The sequence below is a fragment of the Chlamydotis macqueenii genome, chromosome 13 (assembly GCF_036417535.1).
Source record: "Chlamydotis macqueenii isolate bChlMac1 chromosome 13, bChlMac1.mat, whole genome shotgun sequence".
NCBI classification, from domain to species: domain Eukaryota; kingdom Metazoa; phylum Chordata; class Aves; order Otidiformes; family Otididae; genus Chlamydotis; species Chlamydotis macqueenii.
In genome coordinates, this window is record NC_141568.1 from 16,340,991 (window position 1) to 16,361,439 (window position 20,449).

The 20,449-nt window shown below is 38.9% G+C and overlaps 1 protein-coding gene across 7 annotated transcripts in view; it reads left to right on the top strand.

Moving 5' to 3' along the window:
• Positions 1-18,357, top strand: part of PHAF1 (phagophore assembly factor 1) — a 36,727-nt gene extending 18,370 nt beyond the window's left edge. For 2 of the 7 annotated variants that reach the window (XM_086758118.1, XM_086758117.1), the window contains exons 7-18: positions 536-630; positions 3,361-3,458; positions 5,167-5,279; positions 7,287-7,420; positions 8,022-8,105; positions 8,788-8,870; positions 9,678-9,721; positions 11,793-11,836; positions 12,366-12,424; positions 13,892-13,964; positions 14,411-14,496; positions 14,623-16,401. In XM_086758118.1, the coding sequence (XP_086614244.1) occupies positions 536-630; positions 3,361-3,458; positions 5,167-5,279; positions 7,287-7,420; positions 8,022-8,105; positions 8,788-8,870; positions 9,678-9,721; positions 11,793-11,836; positions 12,366-12,424; positions 13,892-13,964; positions 14,411-14,496; positions 14,623-14,692 (983 nt within the window). In that variant the 3' untranslated portion in view covers positions 14,693-16,401. Of the gene's footprint in view, positions 1-535; positions 631-3,360; positions 3,459-5,166; positions 5,280-7,286; positions 7,421-8,021; positions 8,106-8,787; positions 8,871-9,677; positions 9,722-11,792; positions 11,837-12,365; positions 12,425-13,891; positions 13,965-14,410; positions 16,402-16,506 lie in introns of those variants that run through there. The other 5 variants (XR_015260014.1, XR_015260013.1, XR_015260012.1 and 2 more) reach the window with 5 other exon arrangements.
• The last annotated feature ends 2,092 nt before the right edge of the window (positions 18,358-20,449 follow it).

Consider the following 20,449-nt stretch of genomic DNA (forward strand, 5'->3'; position numbering starts at 1 on the left):
GTGCTATATTACTCGGGAACGCAGGTAGCTGAATGGGGGTATGCAAGAGGGAGCTGCTCTTGGGGAGGAGAGGTGAGCTCCCCCTCAGGAACGTGCTTCCTGGTGTGAAATACAGAATTTGTCAGCGTTCTGGGCACATCTGCCTGAAAGACTTTCTGGTTAATACTGTATAAGTGTTTCACATAACAATAAACAGAATTGTTGTGTACTAACAGTAGCTGTTTAAACTACTTCAGGGCTATTAAGGTACAACTGATTGTGTCGTGTTGTATAATTGTATCGTTAGGGATGGGTTAGTGGTGACAGCCTGACATAGGCTGCTCTTACTTTAGTGAATCTAAGACTTTTTTTTATTGCTATGTCTTTAGTGCAACGAATTAAAAGGAAAACTGTTACTGTCCTGTGTAATTGTGTTTCCCCTGCATCTTGAGATGTAGTAAATTCATTGAGGTGACGAAAGTGCTGTTCGATATGAACTGGAGGATTTGTAGTTGATATTCTGGTAACTCTGTTTTTACTTTCTTTTCCGTTTTAGTGTATAATTCAGCTGAGCAGCTCTTTCACCTCAATTTCAGAGGACTGTCGTTTTCTTTTCAGTTAGACTCCTGGACTGAAACTCCGAAGTACGAGGTCAGCAATCATTCTTAGTTAATGGATAGTCTTTTGCAAAATATCACCTACAGCGTGTCTTGTTTGCAAGCAGAAGAAACCAGTAATTTGGAAGGAATTTAACTCCTCAGTTGTGCTCTTATTTATGCTATGTAACCATTTCAAAGTTTAAAATTTTCTTCCTTTTAGCAAAAGGCATATGCTAAGAGGTTTTGCTTGCATCATGAACTGGGGCTAGCAATTCTGTTGTTGAAAGGAGTCTTCTAAAAATATGAGCACTCTCTATGCAAATACATAAATATTAAGCAATGTACTGGGAGGCTGTTCTTTTATCAGATAATTTTGAATCTCATCAAAGAGATTACACAACTAAACTGGGGTAGAGTTCATAAAATGCATTTTTATCTGAAGTGTCCTTCAGTATGGGTGCTTTTAGAAAGCCAAATTAATGAGCTTTATTTGTAATGCCTGCTTGCGTGTTCACCAAATGTTTGATGAGTTACTGAATAATTGAATGTATTACTGTGTTCTCCAGAATCTTTGGAAATCACTATCTATAGTGGGAACAAGATCAGGTGATTTCCACCTCTGCTAACAAAAATGTATGCATAACTTGTTTTGCTTTAGTCTGGAAACGCTCTCAGTTGTATCACCTAGGCTTATCAGTTAAAAAAAAATGCATGCTGTATGGTATTAAAATAAAAAGAAGCACATAAAGAGCCAAAACAAAGTGGGAGAAATCAACCAACATGTTGACACATGTTTCTATGTCACAGCCTAGTACTTTAGTAGTTGAATTTTGGTATGTGAGAGAACAGGGTCACCAGGGGAAGTTACTATTTAGCAGTAGTGAAGGTCAGTCGGGTTTCAGAAATATTGGAAGGTAAATAGAAACCTAGTAAGCTGAGCAGAAAGAATGTCCCAGCACAGAGTGTTTGCTTTTCATGCAAGGATTCTCAGGGCATTTATTAATGAAATGACCAACCTGCTAGGAAAGTCAATTGTTACACTGAAGAGTTGAAAAGATCATAGAATCGTAGAATATCTCAAGTTGGAAGGGATCCATAAGGATCGCCGAGTCCAATTCCCTGCTCTTTGCAGGACTGCCTAAAACTAAAAGGTGTTTAAAGAAAACTACTAGAATAAATTTTAGGCATTGAATCTGTGTGTCTTGTTTTGGTACGTGGTTCAGGTAACTAGGAAAATAATTGGCGATAGTTACAGAATGCTTGGAGTGAACATGCTTTGAGAGGGACGTTAGGGTGGTTCTTGGGGATGATGCAATTCTTCATAGCTGCCGGAACAGTGGAGAAAATAATTTTCTGTTCTCAAGTGTCTTTCATCTAGTTGCTTAAATAAGGTTAGTAAAATGTTTGCACAGAGTGAAAGGCAAAGTTATCCCCAGGATTATAAATAGGTAGAAATAGAATAGTTTAGAAAATGGAGTAGAATGAAACATTCCACAGGGAAGACAACTATTTTTGGAACCTTTCAGGGGGGAACATCAGGGAAGACTGAAGAGTGAAATGAAATTTGAAGATGTCAAAATCTTTACAGCTCAGAGAGCATCATGATAGGAATGCTAAACTAGTTAACAGAGCAGCGTAATCTCTGCTTATGGAAATGAAAAAACTCCGAAGAAGACTTTGGGGTTTTTATGTTGCTTGTAACAAACTGCAGGTGAGGAGAACATGAAAACCTACTCACTGTTTCTGTTAAGAAATGAGGTATAGATGGCCCAGGCACTTCTGTGGCTCTAGAGAAGATTTCTCTGTTGCTAAGGCATAAGTATGTTTAAAAGTAATCTAAAGTCTGACTACTTTAGAAAGCTATTTTGAGGTGTTTGTGCTCTGGGCAAATTCAGAAAGAGTATTGACATCAGGGCATCTCTAGATTTGCTCAGTAGTGGAGGTTCCCTTCTACATACCTACAGGGGTGAAAGTCATTACTCTGCGTTTTTGTTTTTCTTTTTCCCCTAAGGATAACTTTTCCCCTAAGGATAACTTTTCCCCTAAGGATAACTTTTTGTGTTTATCTTACCTTTCATACCGTGCATCTTGTTTTTGTCGACGCCTTGTGACCAAGTTAGTTTCTTTTCTGTCCAGTGCCAGCAAAGTATGTTGACGATCTTGGAGAAGGTGCTGTCATCTTCAGAGTTGAAAGTAGTAGTCTCTTACTGCACTAGGAGAATGAATCTGACTTCGTTAGCGTGCTTTCTATTTGATCAGAACACTCAAAATCTCTATCAAAACAATGTTTAAGAACGTGGTCATAAGGAGAGTGAAAAATCTATTTAATGACTGAGTCTCTGTTCATCAGATAAAAGCATTTTACAAACAAATAAAAACATTAAAGACTGAAATTAATGCAGTGGGAGAGAAAAAAGAAGTTCTAGCTTTAAGATAGCCGATTTCCTAGAACTCAGTACAGATACTTCTATATTGCTAGTTGCCAGTGAGCCAACCAAGAAAACTTGAATTTTCAGAACACACCATGGCCAGCTGTCAGACTAGTGCCATCTCTTGGTGGATAAACATGGTGAGCATTTCACCCCAGCCTGGGAATCCAGGAGTGGTCTAGTGTAAATAAACACCATCTAGACGGGGGTTTTATTGTTGCCTTTTCCCCCTTGTCTTTGGCTAGAGACTCACCTGAATTGGTAAACATACACTCTATTTCTAATGTAATTTATAACTGTGACCTGAAGTGGCCAGTGCGTTGTGTAACAGGAATGATTTTGTATATCCACAGCCTAACTTTGCCCATGGTCTAGCCTCTCTGCAGATCCCTCACGGTGCGACTGTGAAACGTATGTACATCTACAACGGAAACAGTCTGCAGGATACCAAGTACGTACAGCTGGCCGTGCTGGTTTGATCATTCAGAATATACCGTTCCTTCCTCATGTATTTAGGGTTTTGTGAATGCTAAATGTAATTGTATACTTTTTTAGTTCAGTTTGGGTCTTCTATGAATTTGGTAGCGTGCAGAATGCCTTCAGATACCAGCCTCTTTCAAATTTCCATAGATGATGTCCTCAGATCTTATAATCAAATGTTGGTTTGATTTCTGTTGCTATAAAATTGGCTTGGCTCAGCTGTAGTAGGCTAATTCGATTGGTCTGAAAGTGAATTCATTAAGTAAAGGAGGAACTGTAGTGAATCTAGTAAGAGATGCAGTTAGGATATTCTTACTCTATATTTTGTTTGCATGCTAATGCCCTCTCCCTAGACAAATCAAACTTGGTGTAGGCAGTCAGACATTCTGTAGCGTATTGATACTCTCTGTGTCGTGGCGGGGTCCTGCCAAGGGTCTTAAACTCTCTCACTGCATGAAAACTGTAAAATACATATTTTCAGGCTTAAGCCATATACATAGTCTACCATATATTCAATGTATTTACATTTACCTGATTGAACTTAGCATTCTGAGGAAACTAATCTTCATGCCTTAATGCTAATGGAATAGTTGTATTTTAATATGGTTAGTGTTTTCTATGGTATTGTATTCTGTCTCCTTTTAAGGAGTAATTTATTGTACAACATCTGATGTTTTGTTCTTTCTAAAAACATTGGTCCCCGGGGTTCCTTTCTCCAGGAGAAATTGGAAGAACTTCTGTAAATTCTTCATTTCAGCTTATAAATACCCAGACTGATAAGGCAGTAGTTTTTGCAGAGACAGTTATGGTTGAAGGCTGGGAGAAAATTACTGCATCTGTGGATTACTGCTCAGAAGGGAGGGAACCTTGTTTATGCAGACACTGTCTCCTAATTAGCAATAAGTGCACTTCAGAAAAACTTTGTTGTCTGTGGCACAGTGAGCTTTAGTGAAAGCACTAATTGTCACGTGAGGCTCTGGGGCTGTGTGTGTGAGAGAGCTCAGAGCCTGATTTTCAGCTGATGTCATTCACACAGAGGAGAAATTAACATGAGAAAAGTGAGTTTTACAGAGGATATACAAACTAACATTAAAAAAGCAGCCCTTCCATTGAAAATATTTTTATTTGGGCTATTATAATTTTCTCAAATATTGTAACTGAATTAAAATGAGAACTGTCCCAGTAAAGCAGAGGAACTGTTTGTGGTGTACCTGCACAAGCTGAATTCATGTTCTGGGCTATGAAGTACCTTCCCAAGGCAGTGAGAGCATCACAGAGAAGACTTTGCTGCTGCATTTGAATGATATGCCTAGTTCAAAGAGTAGGTATCTTTAAAAACTATACAACTTCCATTTTCCATGAGAGAAGTCTGAAATGGTATGTCTTCATAGGAGGCATCCAAAGGCTAGACGCAGTTTCTGTAACTTCTGGAGTCTTTGAAACTTGCTGTTTGTTTCATTGATACTAAAGGTCCTGCATTTGAGTGATGCCTTGTCGTTCCTCTTTGGTTTTCCCCAGATTTTCTTGTGTTTAATATAACTTTTAATCTACAGTCTGAGTTAAATGCAGCTTTGTCAAAATTAACATGCTCTGTTCCAGTGAGATGATACCAAGTTGTTAATGGAAAATGTGAAGATTAAGTGAATTCTATGCACATTTTTTTGTCTGATTGGTTTCAGGGCTCCCTTGATGCCCCTCAGCTGTTTCCTTGGTAATGTGTATGCTGAGAACGTTGATGTTCTGAGAGATGGAACTGGGCCCTCAGGTTTACGGCTTCGCCTACTCACTGCAGGTATTAGTGACACTCAGAACACTGGACTGGTTGCTTTCCTCAGGAAAAGAGGAAAATGCAAATCAAGTATAAATTAAGCATAGGTTATTTGATGATTTTACAGGTGATTTCAAAGTGTTCTATATACCTTATTTTGAACTATTGGAAACAAAACCCAATAAAAAACCCGTGAAGGTGAGTCTACCTGCTACTGCGTTTCCCTGGCCCTGGAGAAACCGTGGAGGACTGTAGCCCTGTCTTCTCTAGTTCTGAGTCCTTAGAGTCTGTTTGCAGAAATGGAACTTGTCTCCAGGTGTATATGTAGAATAAAACAAATGCAAGTTCATCACTAAAAGAACTGTGAGAAATCAAGAAGCCGAAGCCTTATGTACATGTGCTTTTTCTGAGATTCCAGTGAGCTGTATAATGTTGATATTTTTGTGATTAGATCTGGAAGGCTTTTAAAAATGCCAGCAAGAGACTACATCAATGCTGCAGCCTTAGACTGCACTTTAAATTCAATTTCATTTTCATTTGCTGTAGGAGAGAGCAGTGAAAGTGACAGAGGCTGCTGAATACCTTCTCCTTATGGGTGCTTTCAGAGACAGAGGCAGGGGCTTAGAAATTAAGGAAGGATAAGATGACCACAAAGAAGCCTTGTTCAGTCACCATAACTTGAGACTTGACAGTGTTTTTAAGAAAAAATACTGAGATGTTTTCAGCAGTTTTCATTAGCAGGCTCAGGTTTTGACCTCCTCTGATTACTAGCTGTATGTATATTGAGGAAACATTTGGAATACATTCCCAACATGCAAAAGTTAAAAAGGAGAAAATTTAAGATGAAGAATGAAAAACTATGAATAAAAATGGAGCAGATCTTTTCAAGTTACTTTGCTTCTCTCTTTACAGAAGAAGATAATGGAGAGCTGCCTAGGACAGGGAACATAGATCCTCGTGTACTAGGGAAGGAATTAGCTATAACATTGTAATAATATAAATGATTTTGAGAAATTGGACACTTCTAAGGTAGAGTGTCAAGTTTAGTTAAAAGTATATATATGCAGCTTAAAGGAAATATTGTCAATGAATAAAGTAATTATTAAAGTATATCATTAATGTTCAGACTAAAACTTGCAGAGGCAATCTGGATATGTGCTCTTCTTGCCTTACTAAAGCTTGCAGAAGCTCCTTTGTAAAACATATTACACACCTGTTCTAGCACAACCTTCTCTGCAAGCCTATTAATTTGAAGTAACTCTTGCTTAAGACACCAAAGATGACTCAGATCTTTGACTTATTTTATTGGGTAACTGGCTATATGAATAATGTAGAGTGGGAAAAGCTAAGTGTGCATTTAGAGCACATCCTGTATTTTGCAGTAACTGCTGCGTATGTGTACGTGCATTCTCGTAAATGTAAGATGCTGCATTCCTGAAAGCAAATGGGGTCACGGACTGTAAGATCTTTCCATTTCTTAACATATAGTAACATTGTCAGCAACTCAGTAAGATCCATTTTAACGCTGTTTGTGTAGGAACGTATTTGCTATTGATTTAATAGGCTGTGGGAATCCTGAGTAAAGAATGCATGTTTTCTGATACCGTTAATATGGATGAAGAATTTCATCTCACAGGCTTTACTTTTTTAGGTGGAGATACATTTCTAGTTGCTAAAGTAGAATATTTTAAGGATAGAAATAATTCCTGGTACTTACTGCTGATAACCAGCTGATAAATTGAGACTCACTAGGAAAACAAGTCATGTTCACGTGAATGGCAAGGGAGTGAGGATAGCATTGCTGAAGTTGGAGCTTAAGATGGGGATCTATGCAACAGTTGGCACATACATCACTTTGATAAGAAACGTTTAAACTGTTGCAAAATAAAGGGTTAAATTTAGTTTGGCACTGCTGTCTAAAGAATGCAACTGGCTTGTGATAAATAACAAAATGCCAAGCTTTTGGTGTTGATTTGCTGATGTATTCTCTGATCAGAAAGGATGCATTTTGAGTTGTTTTCCGTTCCTCAGGTTGTGGCCCGGGTGTTTTAGCCGATGCCAAGATGCGGGTATTTGAGCGTTGTGTGTACTTTGGTGATTCGTGCCAGGATGTGCTGAGCACCCTGGGGTCTCCGCACAAAGTCTTCTACAAGTCTGAAGATAAGGTGAGGAACAGGTTCAGGCAGAGAACTTTGTTTCTGTTCAGTGCTGTCACGTTTTAATCACAGGGCCTGTGTTCTGCAAGGCCACCGAAGTTAAACTTCTGTGTAGTGCGACTTATGAGTGCTTCACCTGACATATACTAGCCCAGGATGAACCGTTATATAATTTGATTTTAAAAAGCTTTTGTAAGCTAAATTGATGAAAATCTGTTTAAATTTAAAAACAAAACAAAAAATTGCATGACTTGAACTGACTTAAAAATTGATAAAAATGGGAGCACTTTTGAGTCCAAATAAGCCTTAGGAAATATGCATACTACCTGGTTTTTAATTGTATTTTATGTAAAATAAGGTTAGCACATACTTTGATCCTTTCCTAATGTTTTTCATAGCAGCATAGGAGTAAACCTTTTACTTCAGATAACTAAAAAGAACTGTGTCATCGTGCCCCTGCAAGCAGCTGATGGTCCTGTCATGGAGCACGGTTCTTACATGTTTGAACAAGGACTTCAAATGAGATTATGGCAATTTGAACGTAATGATGTTGTTAATGGCGTTCATCTTTGTGAGCGTTAAATACATCTGAAAAATGTGTTTCTTGCAGATGAAAATCCATTCACCCTCGCCCCATAAGCAGGTCCCATCAAAGTGCAATGACTACTTCTTCAACTATTTCACGCTTGGAGTGGTGAGTGGGAAGCTTCCATAAACAAACTCGTGTAAAGTTTTGATTTAGTTACACAGCAATCCTTTCAGAAGGCCAAAGGCTGTGGGAAATGAGACTGCAAAACACTTGATTGCTGCCTTAGGAGTCTCTGGATATGAAAACCAGCACTGACTTTTCTCTAGCACTTACAAGTTCAGTCAGTAACATTTTATTATCTCCACTAGTGGATGGAGAGCTCTTGGTTTGTGCTTTTGCATTCTCTTAGGTTTTCTCCCTGTGCCGTACCTGATGCATAGATACCCTCGTTCTCGTTTCTGAAATCCACGCTCCTGTCCCACAGACCCGATAGATGTGCCATAACACCAGTTGTGAAAGTTTGCCGAGTGGTGGGATGTAGTTCAACCTTCGTGTCCCTCCCTACGTTACTGTAAATATGTAGAAAAGCAAGACCTCCTTGGAAAGCTTGCCAGCATTGGCAAATGAAACTGCAGTTGTGATTGACTGCTGGAGAAAATGTGCGTTTACTTGAATGTACGGAGAGTCTCACTTTCAGTTACTGCTTTTCATTGTCTCATTTGCTTCCAGTGAGATGGATATTTATCGCTATATATGGGTGCCATTGTAACTAATGTCAGATTAGTTTGGGGAAAGCCACCTTCCTCTATCCAAATTGCTTCATGTCTGTCTGGTTTTTCTTCAATAGGATATTCTCTTTGATGCAAACACTCACAAGGTGAAGAAATTTGTCCTGCATACAAATTATCCTGGTCATTATAACTTTAACATGTAAGTGTAAAGAACTGATCTGTTAACAGATTATTTTAAAATATCTGAAAAGGAAATCTTATGTTCCCTTTATAGAATTTTTCCCAAGTAGTTTTTCCCAAGTGTCTTTGGTGTATCTGGTAATCCATGGAGGTCTCAGCCATAATAATTATCACTTTTAAAAATTATTATTTTCTTTTTACTTTTAAATGCCTTTATATTGTCAAGTATGTCTTAAAGCAGTAAATGAGGTAAGGTAGTTCTTGGTCCAGCTATATATAATGTGCAAACTGTCTTGCTAGAGGCAAACTTCCTATTAGCAAGACTGTCCTTTTACTGGTAGGTAGGCTGCTGGCTTTTTGCTGACATCGTTTCAGTTAGTAATTAAAAAAAAAAAAAAAACAAACCTCGTGCTTCAGAACATGTTTTCAATACTTTAAAAATGTTAACTCTTTAAGGGAGGAATCTGAGTTACGAAGTAAGTGATTGGATGTCTGATTAAAGAGAACATGTTTTCAGGCAGTTGGCATTAGTGCTAAAGAAATCTCTAGTACTGTTTCTAAGCTGAGTATTTCTCCATCTACTCTGTGTAACAGCAGAATAATTTGTGCTGTCCTTTAGAAAATTATTTTAGGACATTCCCAGGCTGCTGCCTTCTTTGATGTAGAAAATAAAAACGAGAGCTTTTCTTAATCTGTTAACATTGAGACTCCCAATTTATTATTCGCATGACTTTTCATTAAACTGGTTATTAAGAGCCCTAAGTTTGTGCTATGCGGTTTATTTTGGGGTTTCTGTTTTCTAATAGCTTTGATTTGCCCTTTCTAGTTACCATCGCTGTGAATTCAAGATTCCACTAGTCATTAAGCGAGGTGAGTAGTTCATCTGTTGTCCTGCTTCAGGGGGCAGGTACCACAAAATGCTCAAAAGGGGAGGTATGATCAGTTTTCATTTCTAATGTGTTCTGCATTATCAGAGGATGCTAACAGTGAATGTCATTGAGACAGAGGAGAAATCCTAGGTTTAAGCTTCTAGTTTTTAAGAGAAAAAACTACTTCAGGTCAAGTTCAGTACTTCTCTGATTTTTATGTACACTACCTTGTTTACTAGTTGGATCCTGCAAATATTTAGCTGCAACATCACTAATTTTCTGTAATGCTGCCACTCTGCTAAAATAAATTACCTTGTATCTGGAGGCTCAAATCCGTAAGGCAGTGTTGATGTGAGCTGGTCTGTCTAATCCACTTTGGACATTTAAATGCTGAACGTGCTCTTGAAAGGCTTATTCATCATATTTAATATAAACTGGTTTAGCTGGGAATGAGAGTAAACATCCGGAATATGTTGGCTCCATGTGCTATAAACAAAGTGTGTCTGTTGTGTTCACTTGAAAATCTCCATTTGAAAATATGTGTGTGTGTATATGTATGTGTTTATGAAAAAAAAAAAAAAATATATATATATAAAAAAAAATCAGTAGTGCTGAATTCCCCAAGACATTTATATGTGCCCACTCTGTGCATTTAAGTAATGTTAACCTTTTTTGACTGAAAATCACAGTGATTGTGGTAAACTTCTTTAATGTAAGAATTAACAGAGGTGCTGGGAAAGTGTATATTTTGATTATCCAGGGAATACTGGACCCTGGCTAGATTTTGGTCAGTGATGCTTTCTTCACTTTGATTTGCGTTCACTGAAAGTACTTGCCTATGTGCAATTTTCCGTTGCTGTCACAGCAGTTTGAACAAAAACCTGGAAAAACAATGTCTGTATACACAAGCTTATATGAAAGTTGATTTGTGCTTCAGCCAAGAGAATACGTGTGAAGTGCTGCTCACTTAAATTATTTTCCCTTGGGTTATTCTGCAATACTTCAAAGGCATTCACTTCTGATTATCTTTATTCACTTCAAGTAGTACCATGAATCTCTTCTGAATGTCTCTGGCTTTTGGTTTGTTTTCAACTGACCTCTCTGGTCTCTAGCTTATGTTCAGGACATGTAGCAAGCTGTAAACAAATGTTGTAACATTTATGAAGAGCCCTGTCTTTTAACATCAGGTGGCACTGCCTGATGGAACTTTATTAACTCCTATCTGTAGTTCAATTTCAGACAATAAATTGACAGCCAGAGTTCAAGTCACACAGACACAACTCTTCAACACAAAGAGACCATGTTTATTTAGCAGTGGGAAATACAGAGGAGCTTTCAATCAAATTAAACTCCATTTTGCTGTGTTTGACTTGTTCAGTGTCTACCTTCATTCCCACTGCTTCAAGAAGGTGCTTTCAGTATTCAGAAGTGCCCGAATGTACTCATGAAACAGTGCTTGAAACCACCAGCAAACAATTTGGTTTTAAGACTGTAAGCATAAATGCAATGCTGTCCTCACCTGCAGCTTTGTTGTTGTTTAATAAGTATAGGGTTGGGGTTTTTCCTTTTGCCACAAGAATGATACTGGGGACTGCAATTCCTGAGCACTCTGCTGTCTGTGTTTTTGAAGAGTGGCCTTTTAGCTGATTTCAGCCCTGCTAGCTCCTGAGTCTCAAGCTGTCAGTTTAGCTGGCTTCCTTTCCGAGCGCGGCAGAGTGTTTGGGCTCGATGAGTGGCACATCACGCTGTCCTGATGAGGCACGTTAACCTATTGCAAGGAAATACAGTTCCTTTTACACTGATGTTCTTGTATGTGAGATTACAGCTTAAATATAAATAGTGTTCAAACTTGGAGCTTGCTGTGGAGAGGCAGATTTGCTTAATTGTCTTAACTGGCATTTAATCAGTGTTGTTGAAAATTCTGGTTGCTAGTAAATGCTGGGAAATTTGTATATGAACCAGTCTAATGTTTGTATGTCTCCCATTATCTGAACTAACCTCCCAAAATAAAGGATTATATAGGAGGCCGTTCAAGCATGAGCCATAAAGGCTTTTCTGTTTTTCTTTCATAGATAGTGCTGATTCACAGACGGAAACATGCACAACATACAGCAAGGTAAGTCTGTGCAGAATTGAATGTTTTCCTTCTTTTCTTAAGCCACCTAAATGATCTGCTGAATTTGCAATGCCCTTTGGAGAAATAATAGCAGGTGTATCATGTTGTTTTAAAATAGAAAAGTTGAAAGCCAGAAGTTAATGTATGTTTGTGGTTTAAATATTTTGTTTGTTAAGGATTGAAGGTTCCCACAGCTGCTTTGCACTCTGAGGTGTCCCTGAAATGCTACAAGACTTTTCAGCTACATTTTACCCATAAGACCCGTAGATTTTTTCATTAATAATTCTAATTCAAAGGTATTTTGAGACAAAAAAGAGAATAAACCCTGAGAGAATTTTCTAGCTCTAGCAATGGATAGTTTCCACTGCTGAATATGGCTCTAGTTGCAAAATACTTCTGTAAATACATCTTCTATGTTATTCAGCAAATGAACATGTCACAAACAAAAATGTACACTAGATTCTTCCTAGATTTAAGAACAAGTTTTCATGTGCCTCATTTTAACACAAAGTCTTTGATGTATTTACAGTGGGACAGTATTCAGGACCTTCTGGGGCACCCTGTAGAGAAGCCAGTGGTACTTCACAGGTAAAGATCTCTCTCTGTTTTGCTTGGCATGGTTTGAGCTGATGGCAGAGGAAGGGTGTTTACTAGTTACTCTGAGGCTGCTTTGCTGTTAAAGGTTCAGACTTTTTGGCCACTAAGAAGACTAGATTGCTGTTCTCAGAGGAAACACTGACAAGCAGAATGAAAACATTTCTAAAATTCCTTGAACTGTAATATCCAGATAAGAGCTAAGCAGCATATAAAAAGTCTCTGTCTGTATGTGTAATAAATAGTGTAGATTTTGTTACTGACGTGCATTTCAACAATGTGACATCGTGTGGCACAGTCTGTAGTTTATATGATAGCAGTCCATCTGAAGAAGCTTGCTTTTATGAACATACATGGTTGTTCTACAGTTCTTTCAGGCTGATGATAGAATAGTCTTTACGTTTGCTGTATTTGTGCAGGGATTGAGCTGGGTATTGGGTTAAACAGGCGTTATCTGTTTGAGTTTTCATTGTATGGTATGATATGAAACTATGATTTATGCCGGGACGAGGGTAAGTCATGGGTACTATGAAAATACTGCAGCAATTTCAGATATACCAAACAAGGTATTTCGTCAGGCTTTCATGTGATTTTGTTTTACTTTTTTTCTTTTTTTTCCACCTAAATCATTGTGCCCTTTGCTGCCCTTTACTCCTGTTGTATGCCAGAGAGATCATTAGAGCAGAACCCATGTAAAGAAAAGCTGAGGTGAAACAGTGATTACATAGAGCCCCTCTATTTTTCATCTGTGTTGTGAAGGGTAGTTCAACCAGAGTTTGCTTTACTGAGCACATCTCAAATGTCTCAGATATGCAATCTGAGAAACTGACCAGTTACAAGGGAGGCCAAAAGGTAAATACTTTCCAGGGGGATTTTTTGGCTGTAATCTAAAATCCGTTGCAGTCAGCAGGAGTCTGCCATTGTCATATATATGATCCAAAAATATTGGAAATAATTCAAAGACAAGTGATAATCTTGAAAAACACTGTTTAATAAAATTTGGATTATTCTATTTCAGCATCTAAAACCAGTGGATTAATAGACAGCATATAGTAAATACATATGGTAGGGGCTGAGACATGGAGTAGTCTGAAGAGTGGGAAAGGATCTTGCACAAAAATAACTTATAATAGATTACATTATGCTTCTCTCTTCCTATGTATCTGTTTATTTTCAGGATTCTTCCTGTTAAGTGAAAAAGTTTTCCTGTAGAGGTCGTTAGTAACTCTTTGATTACTTTCTCCCAGAGTATTAATAATGGCTCTGTGACACTAAGCAGAGGTGTCCTCTGGCTCACTTGGAGTCTAGCAATGATGTTGCATAATGCAGATTATCATGGCTTTCATCAAAAGAAAGTTAAAGATGCTATAATTTACCTTTTATTACTGAGTGGTTATCTTCCTTAAGAAGTTCCTGATTCTCATACTTTTTTTTGTTTACCCTCCCCCCTTTTCTGTTCAGGTCGTCATCTCCGAACAACACTAACCCATTTGGGTCAACTTTTTGCTTTGGACTGCAACGAATGATCTTTGAGGTTAGGAGAAAAACTTTTGTATTTGTTTGAGCAAGAGAAGGTGAGGAGTTTGCTCTTATTATGACTAGCTGCTTATTTCCCATTTCAATAAAACCCAACGCTTGGGAGTGGCTATATTTTTAGAGCTTACTGGCAGAAACAGCAACTTTCCAGTCTCTTCTCTGAGGTTGTACATTTGTGTGTGAAAGCGGGAACTTCAATTTTGTCGCCTAGAGCTGAGCTTGCACTCGGCTCTGAGTAGTGGTGGGGCATGCTGGTGTTTAGGTGTGTCATGGAAATCTAGAGACCGTTTTTAGGAACTAGCCCAAAGCTTGTTGCTTTCTTTTGTTGCTGGAATTTCTTTTTTTCAGGCAGATCAGTTGCATATTCACCTTTTCCACTCTACAGAGTTCCTGTTTGGTGTACAGCTCTTTTAATTTCCCTTTTCTCTCGCTGTCCTTTTGCAGGTGATGCAGAATAATCACATAGCTTCTGTTACTCTCTATGGCCCAACACGGCCCAGCAGCCAGTTGAGAACATCGGACCTTCCCCAGTGAGCATCCCTGCAAAGTCAGCTAATCTCAATGCTACAAAATTAGTACAGCGTGCCTTGATTTGCTGCCACTTATAACATGGAAAGCACGTTACGATTTTTTTTTTTTTTTTTTTCTTCAATAAGCCTTTCCACCCAGGAGCGGTGTGGAGAGGAAATTCTCTCAACCCTTCATCATGGGGCATGGAACTGTTGATGGAGGAAAGCAGCTTAGGTGCCTGTGCCGTCGTTTATTCCTCTCCGTTGCCCTCATCCTATGCAGCACAGACCTGAAGAGACTGTCTCCCCTTCTTAGCTGGCAGAAGGGGGAAATGGAAGAGGGGCACATAATGACTGCAAGAGTTAGAAGCACAAACTTTCTGAGCCTTGGAGCATCTGGAAGCAGGTATTGATTTTAGTCTGTTTGTGTTACTGTATTGATGTGGTGGTCACATTTTAAGAAAACGTGTGTGTGTATATATAGATATAAACACATCGGTATTTCTGTGGCTTAGGACATTGTACCAAGTGTGACAAGGATGTATATATGTCCATGATTTCAGGCACCACATCTTTGTGTAACTTTAAACCAAGCAAGTAGCATGTGCATAATACTTGGTTGTAACATTTGCACTACATACACTTTAATTACTTGATAAACGTTTATCTTCACTGAGGAGCATCTGTGTACTGGGTGTGAGTGGGGTGTGATGGTTATTTAATGTACGCTGTGCATAAAGCTTATTTATACAGTGGATCAAATTTATCCACCTTCCTGCACTAATATGTACTTGATATGCTGAAACATTTTTTTTTTCCTGCCATGGTTGGTTTACTAATTTTTTTTTCATATGCAGTTAAAAAAAAAAAACCTGGAAGAGGTTGTTTCTATGATTGAATTATGTTTTAGTGAAAAGGTTTGATACAATTTTTCATACTACAGAAAAATTTAACGAAGAAATAATGTTGCCTCATTTGCCTCTGTTCCAAAATCCTTTGTACCTACTCTTTCCTTAGAGAAATAAAAGATGTATATAGTGGTATCTCAGAAAGAAATTCCCAAGCTCTGCCATCACCAAGAAAACCTTTTTTTGTAACTTTTGATGTATGATTTTAATTTATGCCAAAGGTTTAGCCAAAGACATCCTTATTGTAGTTTCACCATTTCTGTACATATATGCTAACTGCACACCCCACCCCAGCAGACAGGATATAGGCTTCTTTCTAGTTGGGAGATGCTGCTCGCGACATTTTATCCCAGGAGGATACTTTAGGTTTCTAGTTATCTTACCAGTCTTATTTGGGGGAAATAGATGGTCTGTCTTTGAAATATTGAACCCTTTTTAAAAATGGACAAGAGAAATGTATAATTTTATCCCATTTTTAATATTTTTGGTGTAGCAACTTGTGATACATAGATGACAATTTTGTGAGTTTTACTATGTGTGTACAGATTTTGTAAATACAACATTTTTGTAATTTTAACTCCATGTACAGTGTAATCCTGTATAGTTTATCAATGAATGAGAGATAGGAAATCGAATGTTGACTGAAGTTTTGGATCCTGGACCAGTAGCAGGGATAAATGTGGTGTGTGTGTGTGAGACGTTCTTTGCCATTTAGTCTTCCTGTATACTGTGATACTCTAAACTGTTTTGCTAAAACAAACAAAAAAGCCCCATGGAGAATCTAATGGATAAGGAAAAAGTTACTGTTTACCTTTATCCCTAGGTGTCACTCCTGTTGAATCCCTGTTCAATCTGTGCTGTCTCCTGTGATCATTGCTTGCTAAGAAAATTCTATGCCTCAACCTTCCTTTTGTTTCCTCTCTAACTTTAGTTTCATTTTACATAGCCCTTCTGTAAATTAAATGGAATAATAATGAGCATGTACACTGAAAGAAAAATAAAATGAGACTCTCAGTTACTGTTTTTGTGTTAAATACAGTTGCTGGGTGTTTTTGTAATAAAATCATGGATGTGTTTGCTTTTTTTTCTTATCACTTAGTCCTTTTATTTTGCTGTCTTTCAGACGTTATATTTGAAGTACCTGACTAGTGTTCCTCCTATACAGCCGATACAGTATGTTCTCCAAAGAAGCAGTAGAAAAGCTAACATCACTTGCAGTCTGTTTCCTAGTAGATACATGAAAGCTTATAATAAATTGTTGCCCTGAAGTCAAGAAGGAAGGTCTTTAAAGTATGGTAAATAACACCGTGCCTTCTGTATTGTGTTAAAAAATGCAGTTGTTAAACTGATGTCAGCCTTTGGGTGTCATTAAAATCAATCAAGCTTCAGAGTTTGAATATCGTACAAGAGGATAGGAGAAATGTCTGCAGTAAAAGGAGCAAATGTGAATTCTCATGCTGCTTTCTTGTGCCCTGAGGTACTTCAACAGAAAAGCATTAAAAGTCTGCTTACCCTGGGGTAGCTTAGAGGGTTAGCACAGGGCATAAGGACTGGGACTCCTTTTTCTGTTCGCGTTTCTCCTGTGCTGCCTGCGTAGTGTAGGGTAGAGCACTTAGCTCTGCCTCCTCTAGCATCCTTCAGTTTTGGAATATAAAATGACCTTGCATAGTGCCTGGTTTAGTGTGCTCTTGGAAAATTGTATGATCTCTGAATTGAGAGGGTGTGCATGCTTATGCTTTGTTACTAAAAATATGACAGTGATTCTGCTAATCATTTCAACTAACTTCTAATTAAATCCTTTTCTAGTAAAGGCTCCAGATTAGCTGCAGGAGGAGATAAATTCTTGACAAGATGATTTAAGTAATGGCTATGCAGATGCTTCCAATGCCCTGCTCTCAAGCATCTTCAGCTGAAATTAGTCAGAAGTGTGAGGTCAGGACTACTGCTGTAGCATGTGCCTTGAGATTTAAAACAGGATGTCAGCAGCTAACCAAAGGTATTTAACAACTGCAGTGACTCCGATCTTCACTTGTAACACTCTGGTGAGTCAAAGTGAATAAAACAGTGTAGATAACGAAATGTGCTCTCTTAACAGCCCAGATACTTCCCTATGTCAGTCCCTCCTTCCTGAAAAGTTCCTCTGTAACAGACAAAAATTAAAGGCAACTTTGCATCTTGGCTGTTGCTGACGAGTTGGGTGCAAAGCATTTGACTTCTGAGACAGGCAGAGCTGAAAAAGGGCACGAGGAGATAATGTGGAGCAGTTCTTTTGGGTTTCCTCACCCTTTTGTGATTGCAGCTGTTCATAGCTTGTGTCTCTGCGATGTTTTGATTTATTTGCTGCTATTTGGATTAAGCCAAGCCTGTTCCTGTGCTGATGCATTAGTGGGGTTGGTATGGAGCCTTAAGGACTTGCTGGCATGAAAAGTTTAGGACTCGGGGAGGGTGGGACTGGTGGCAGTTTGGAATCAGCAGAATGAAGAGAGGAAGGAGTAGGGAATAGAGGAGCTCTGGGAGGGGCAAGGACGGCAGTGTGTTAGGAAGGAGGGGCTAGGCCAAGGCTGTTCATTTGAACCAAAAGCTCTTCCTTTCAGAGGGATGGGTGCTTGGGGTGCAGCAGCGCACCAGCTTGCACTCTGCCAGGTCAGCTGGGCAGGAAGCAACCCCTTCCCTGTCTGAAGGGACAGAGAGATTTGGGGGGTGTCAGATCCCATCTCAGCAGGTGCCTTTGTGAGAGTTACATATGGTTTGCCAACATGCAGGATCTGTATCAACATGTGCATTGGTCCATCATTTTGGTTTCATATGATAAAACTGATAAAATGTTAAATACAATTGCATTTTTAATAAAAGACTGTGCATATGATCCCATTTTGATGTGTGCCTTTTTCCTTTGTATAGAAATTAAGAGCTTGCATGTGTTTAACTTGAATATTGCAGTATTTCCCGCAAAATTTCATTTATTTATGCTTAATAAAACTGACTGCTGTGCCCTTCTTTTTGGAGGTGAAGCTGACATTTCTTCCTGTGTTCCTTAGGCCTGCAAGCAGTCCTTGGGCTCCTGTGAGTGTTACAGGCAGTACTGTATAGATCAGTGCTGCTGTGTAATACTAGAACCCTCTGTTCCCCAGGTGCAGTTCCTGTCAAGAAAATGCCATTTCCTCTTGCCAGGAACCATCACACTCCTAATTCTAAACAGGGTTTTTTTGTTGGTTTTTTTGTTTGTTTGTTTGTTTTTTTCTGAAATAGTGATTGAGTGGTGTGTGAGAACTGATTCATGTGTTCATGGTCATTCATATTCCATAACTCCCATCAAACCTGTTTAAAACAAAACCTTTCCTACAGCTCAGCATTACAGCAAGATGGTGATTCATCGTTATCAGGGGCTGGCGGGAGGTTAGATGCCAGCTGGCATTTTCCAAAGGGAAACCGAGGGTGTTGGTGCCCACTGCGCATTGACTTTGTACGTGTGGTTCGAGCCTGTTAGTCGCTCAGCGGCTCTGCTAAGCTGAACTCCTCTTAGGTTTTGTGTTTGATGGCTCCAAATGTATGTAAGAATAAATCTACACGTGTGTGGCTGTTACTTCAACAGGAATGTTATATCCAAGCTGTAGCTGTTTGCTTGTTTCAGAGTATTTGGACAAGGACCAAATATGGCAGAATTCCACGTGGGCTGGTTGTGTTTTACACTTCAGGTTCAGAATAATTGTTGATGTCGTGATGCAAAAAACCTTGTTCTGTGCTAGCCCTGCAGATGCAGTTGTTCCATGTCCCACTTACACCTTTTGTTCCCGAACCTCCTTTATCTTGGTTACACCAGTGCGAAAGCTCTCTCCTCTGTGGCTGATCCTGTCAGACACAACCTGACACAGCACGTATAGCCAAATAAATACATCACTCTCTGTTTGGGGAGTTAATAAAATGCAAACTAGTTCTAGTTGTTACTTTCCAGGTAAAGTATGGCCCAGGATGTTTCAGAGATATGGTAAGGCTGAAGCAAAACCAGGGGAAACTAAAAATGGAGCTTACTAAAGGTGTAACTCTTGACCATTAAAATAGGATTGGCAGTTAATGAAGTACGGGGCTTTGTTCAAGGCCAGAGTAGAACCAGTTCACTGAGTGAAAACTGCACCTGCGAAGAGATTTGGTTTTGCATAGGGTGTGTGTGTTTTTTTGGAGGGTTCAAGTTGAACTGAAATACCATATCCTCTACCTATGTGAATTTTAGCTGTAACTAATAAAGTCACTGTTTAAATGTTTTATCTACCAGACTTTATATCCAAGGCTTTTGTTTTGTTCGTGGAGATGTGTATTTTTCCAGCAAGCAAAATCTTTCCTTTCCATCATCTGGGAACACTGACTGCTTGAAGGAGCAGGAAAGGTAAGCTGGAGTTTGCAGAGCAGGTCATTTACTGTGGTGTAAGATACTGTTATAACCGTAACTTCTGTTCTGGACTAGACTGTAATGCTTTTTACATAACCTTTTTTTTTTTTTTTTTTCCTCATACCCTAATTAATCCCCATTGAAACGTTACTAGCTTCGTTATTTTAAAGTACTGCATATTGCAATTTTGGAAGCTGGTTTTAAGTGCCTTAATGTTTCACACCTACACTACATATTCCCCTTCGTGCCTAAGTTTCATTCCAGTGTTAATATCCTTCAGAGAGACATTTATTTTAAATACCAATCACCAAAAAACACCCCTGCATGGTTATGCCATGTGCAGTCTAATCAACTAAGTAATCAAAACAGCCTGAGTCTCTGTGTTCCCTTTTCACCTCTGCTGGTCTCTAACAAAAACTGAACCCCTGAAATCCCAAGTTTGCCCTGTTCCTCCATTATGTCTATAAATGTGGAGGCTGCTAAGATTGTTTCACCCTTTTCTTCTGCGTCTGTGACTGCAGTGCACATTTTTCTTAATGTCACAGCTTTATTCCCACCCAGCTCAGTCAGCCCCCCTGGGGACAAAGCAGTCAACATGAACCTGTATTATTGTATGGTTTTCCCTGGTCTCGGCACTGGATTTGTCTACAGACGGACTGGAAAGGGAGGGAGAGGGAGAAGA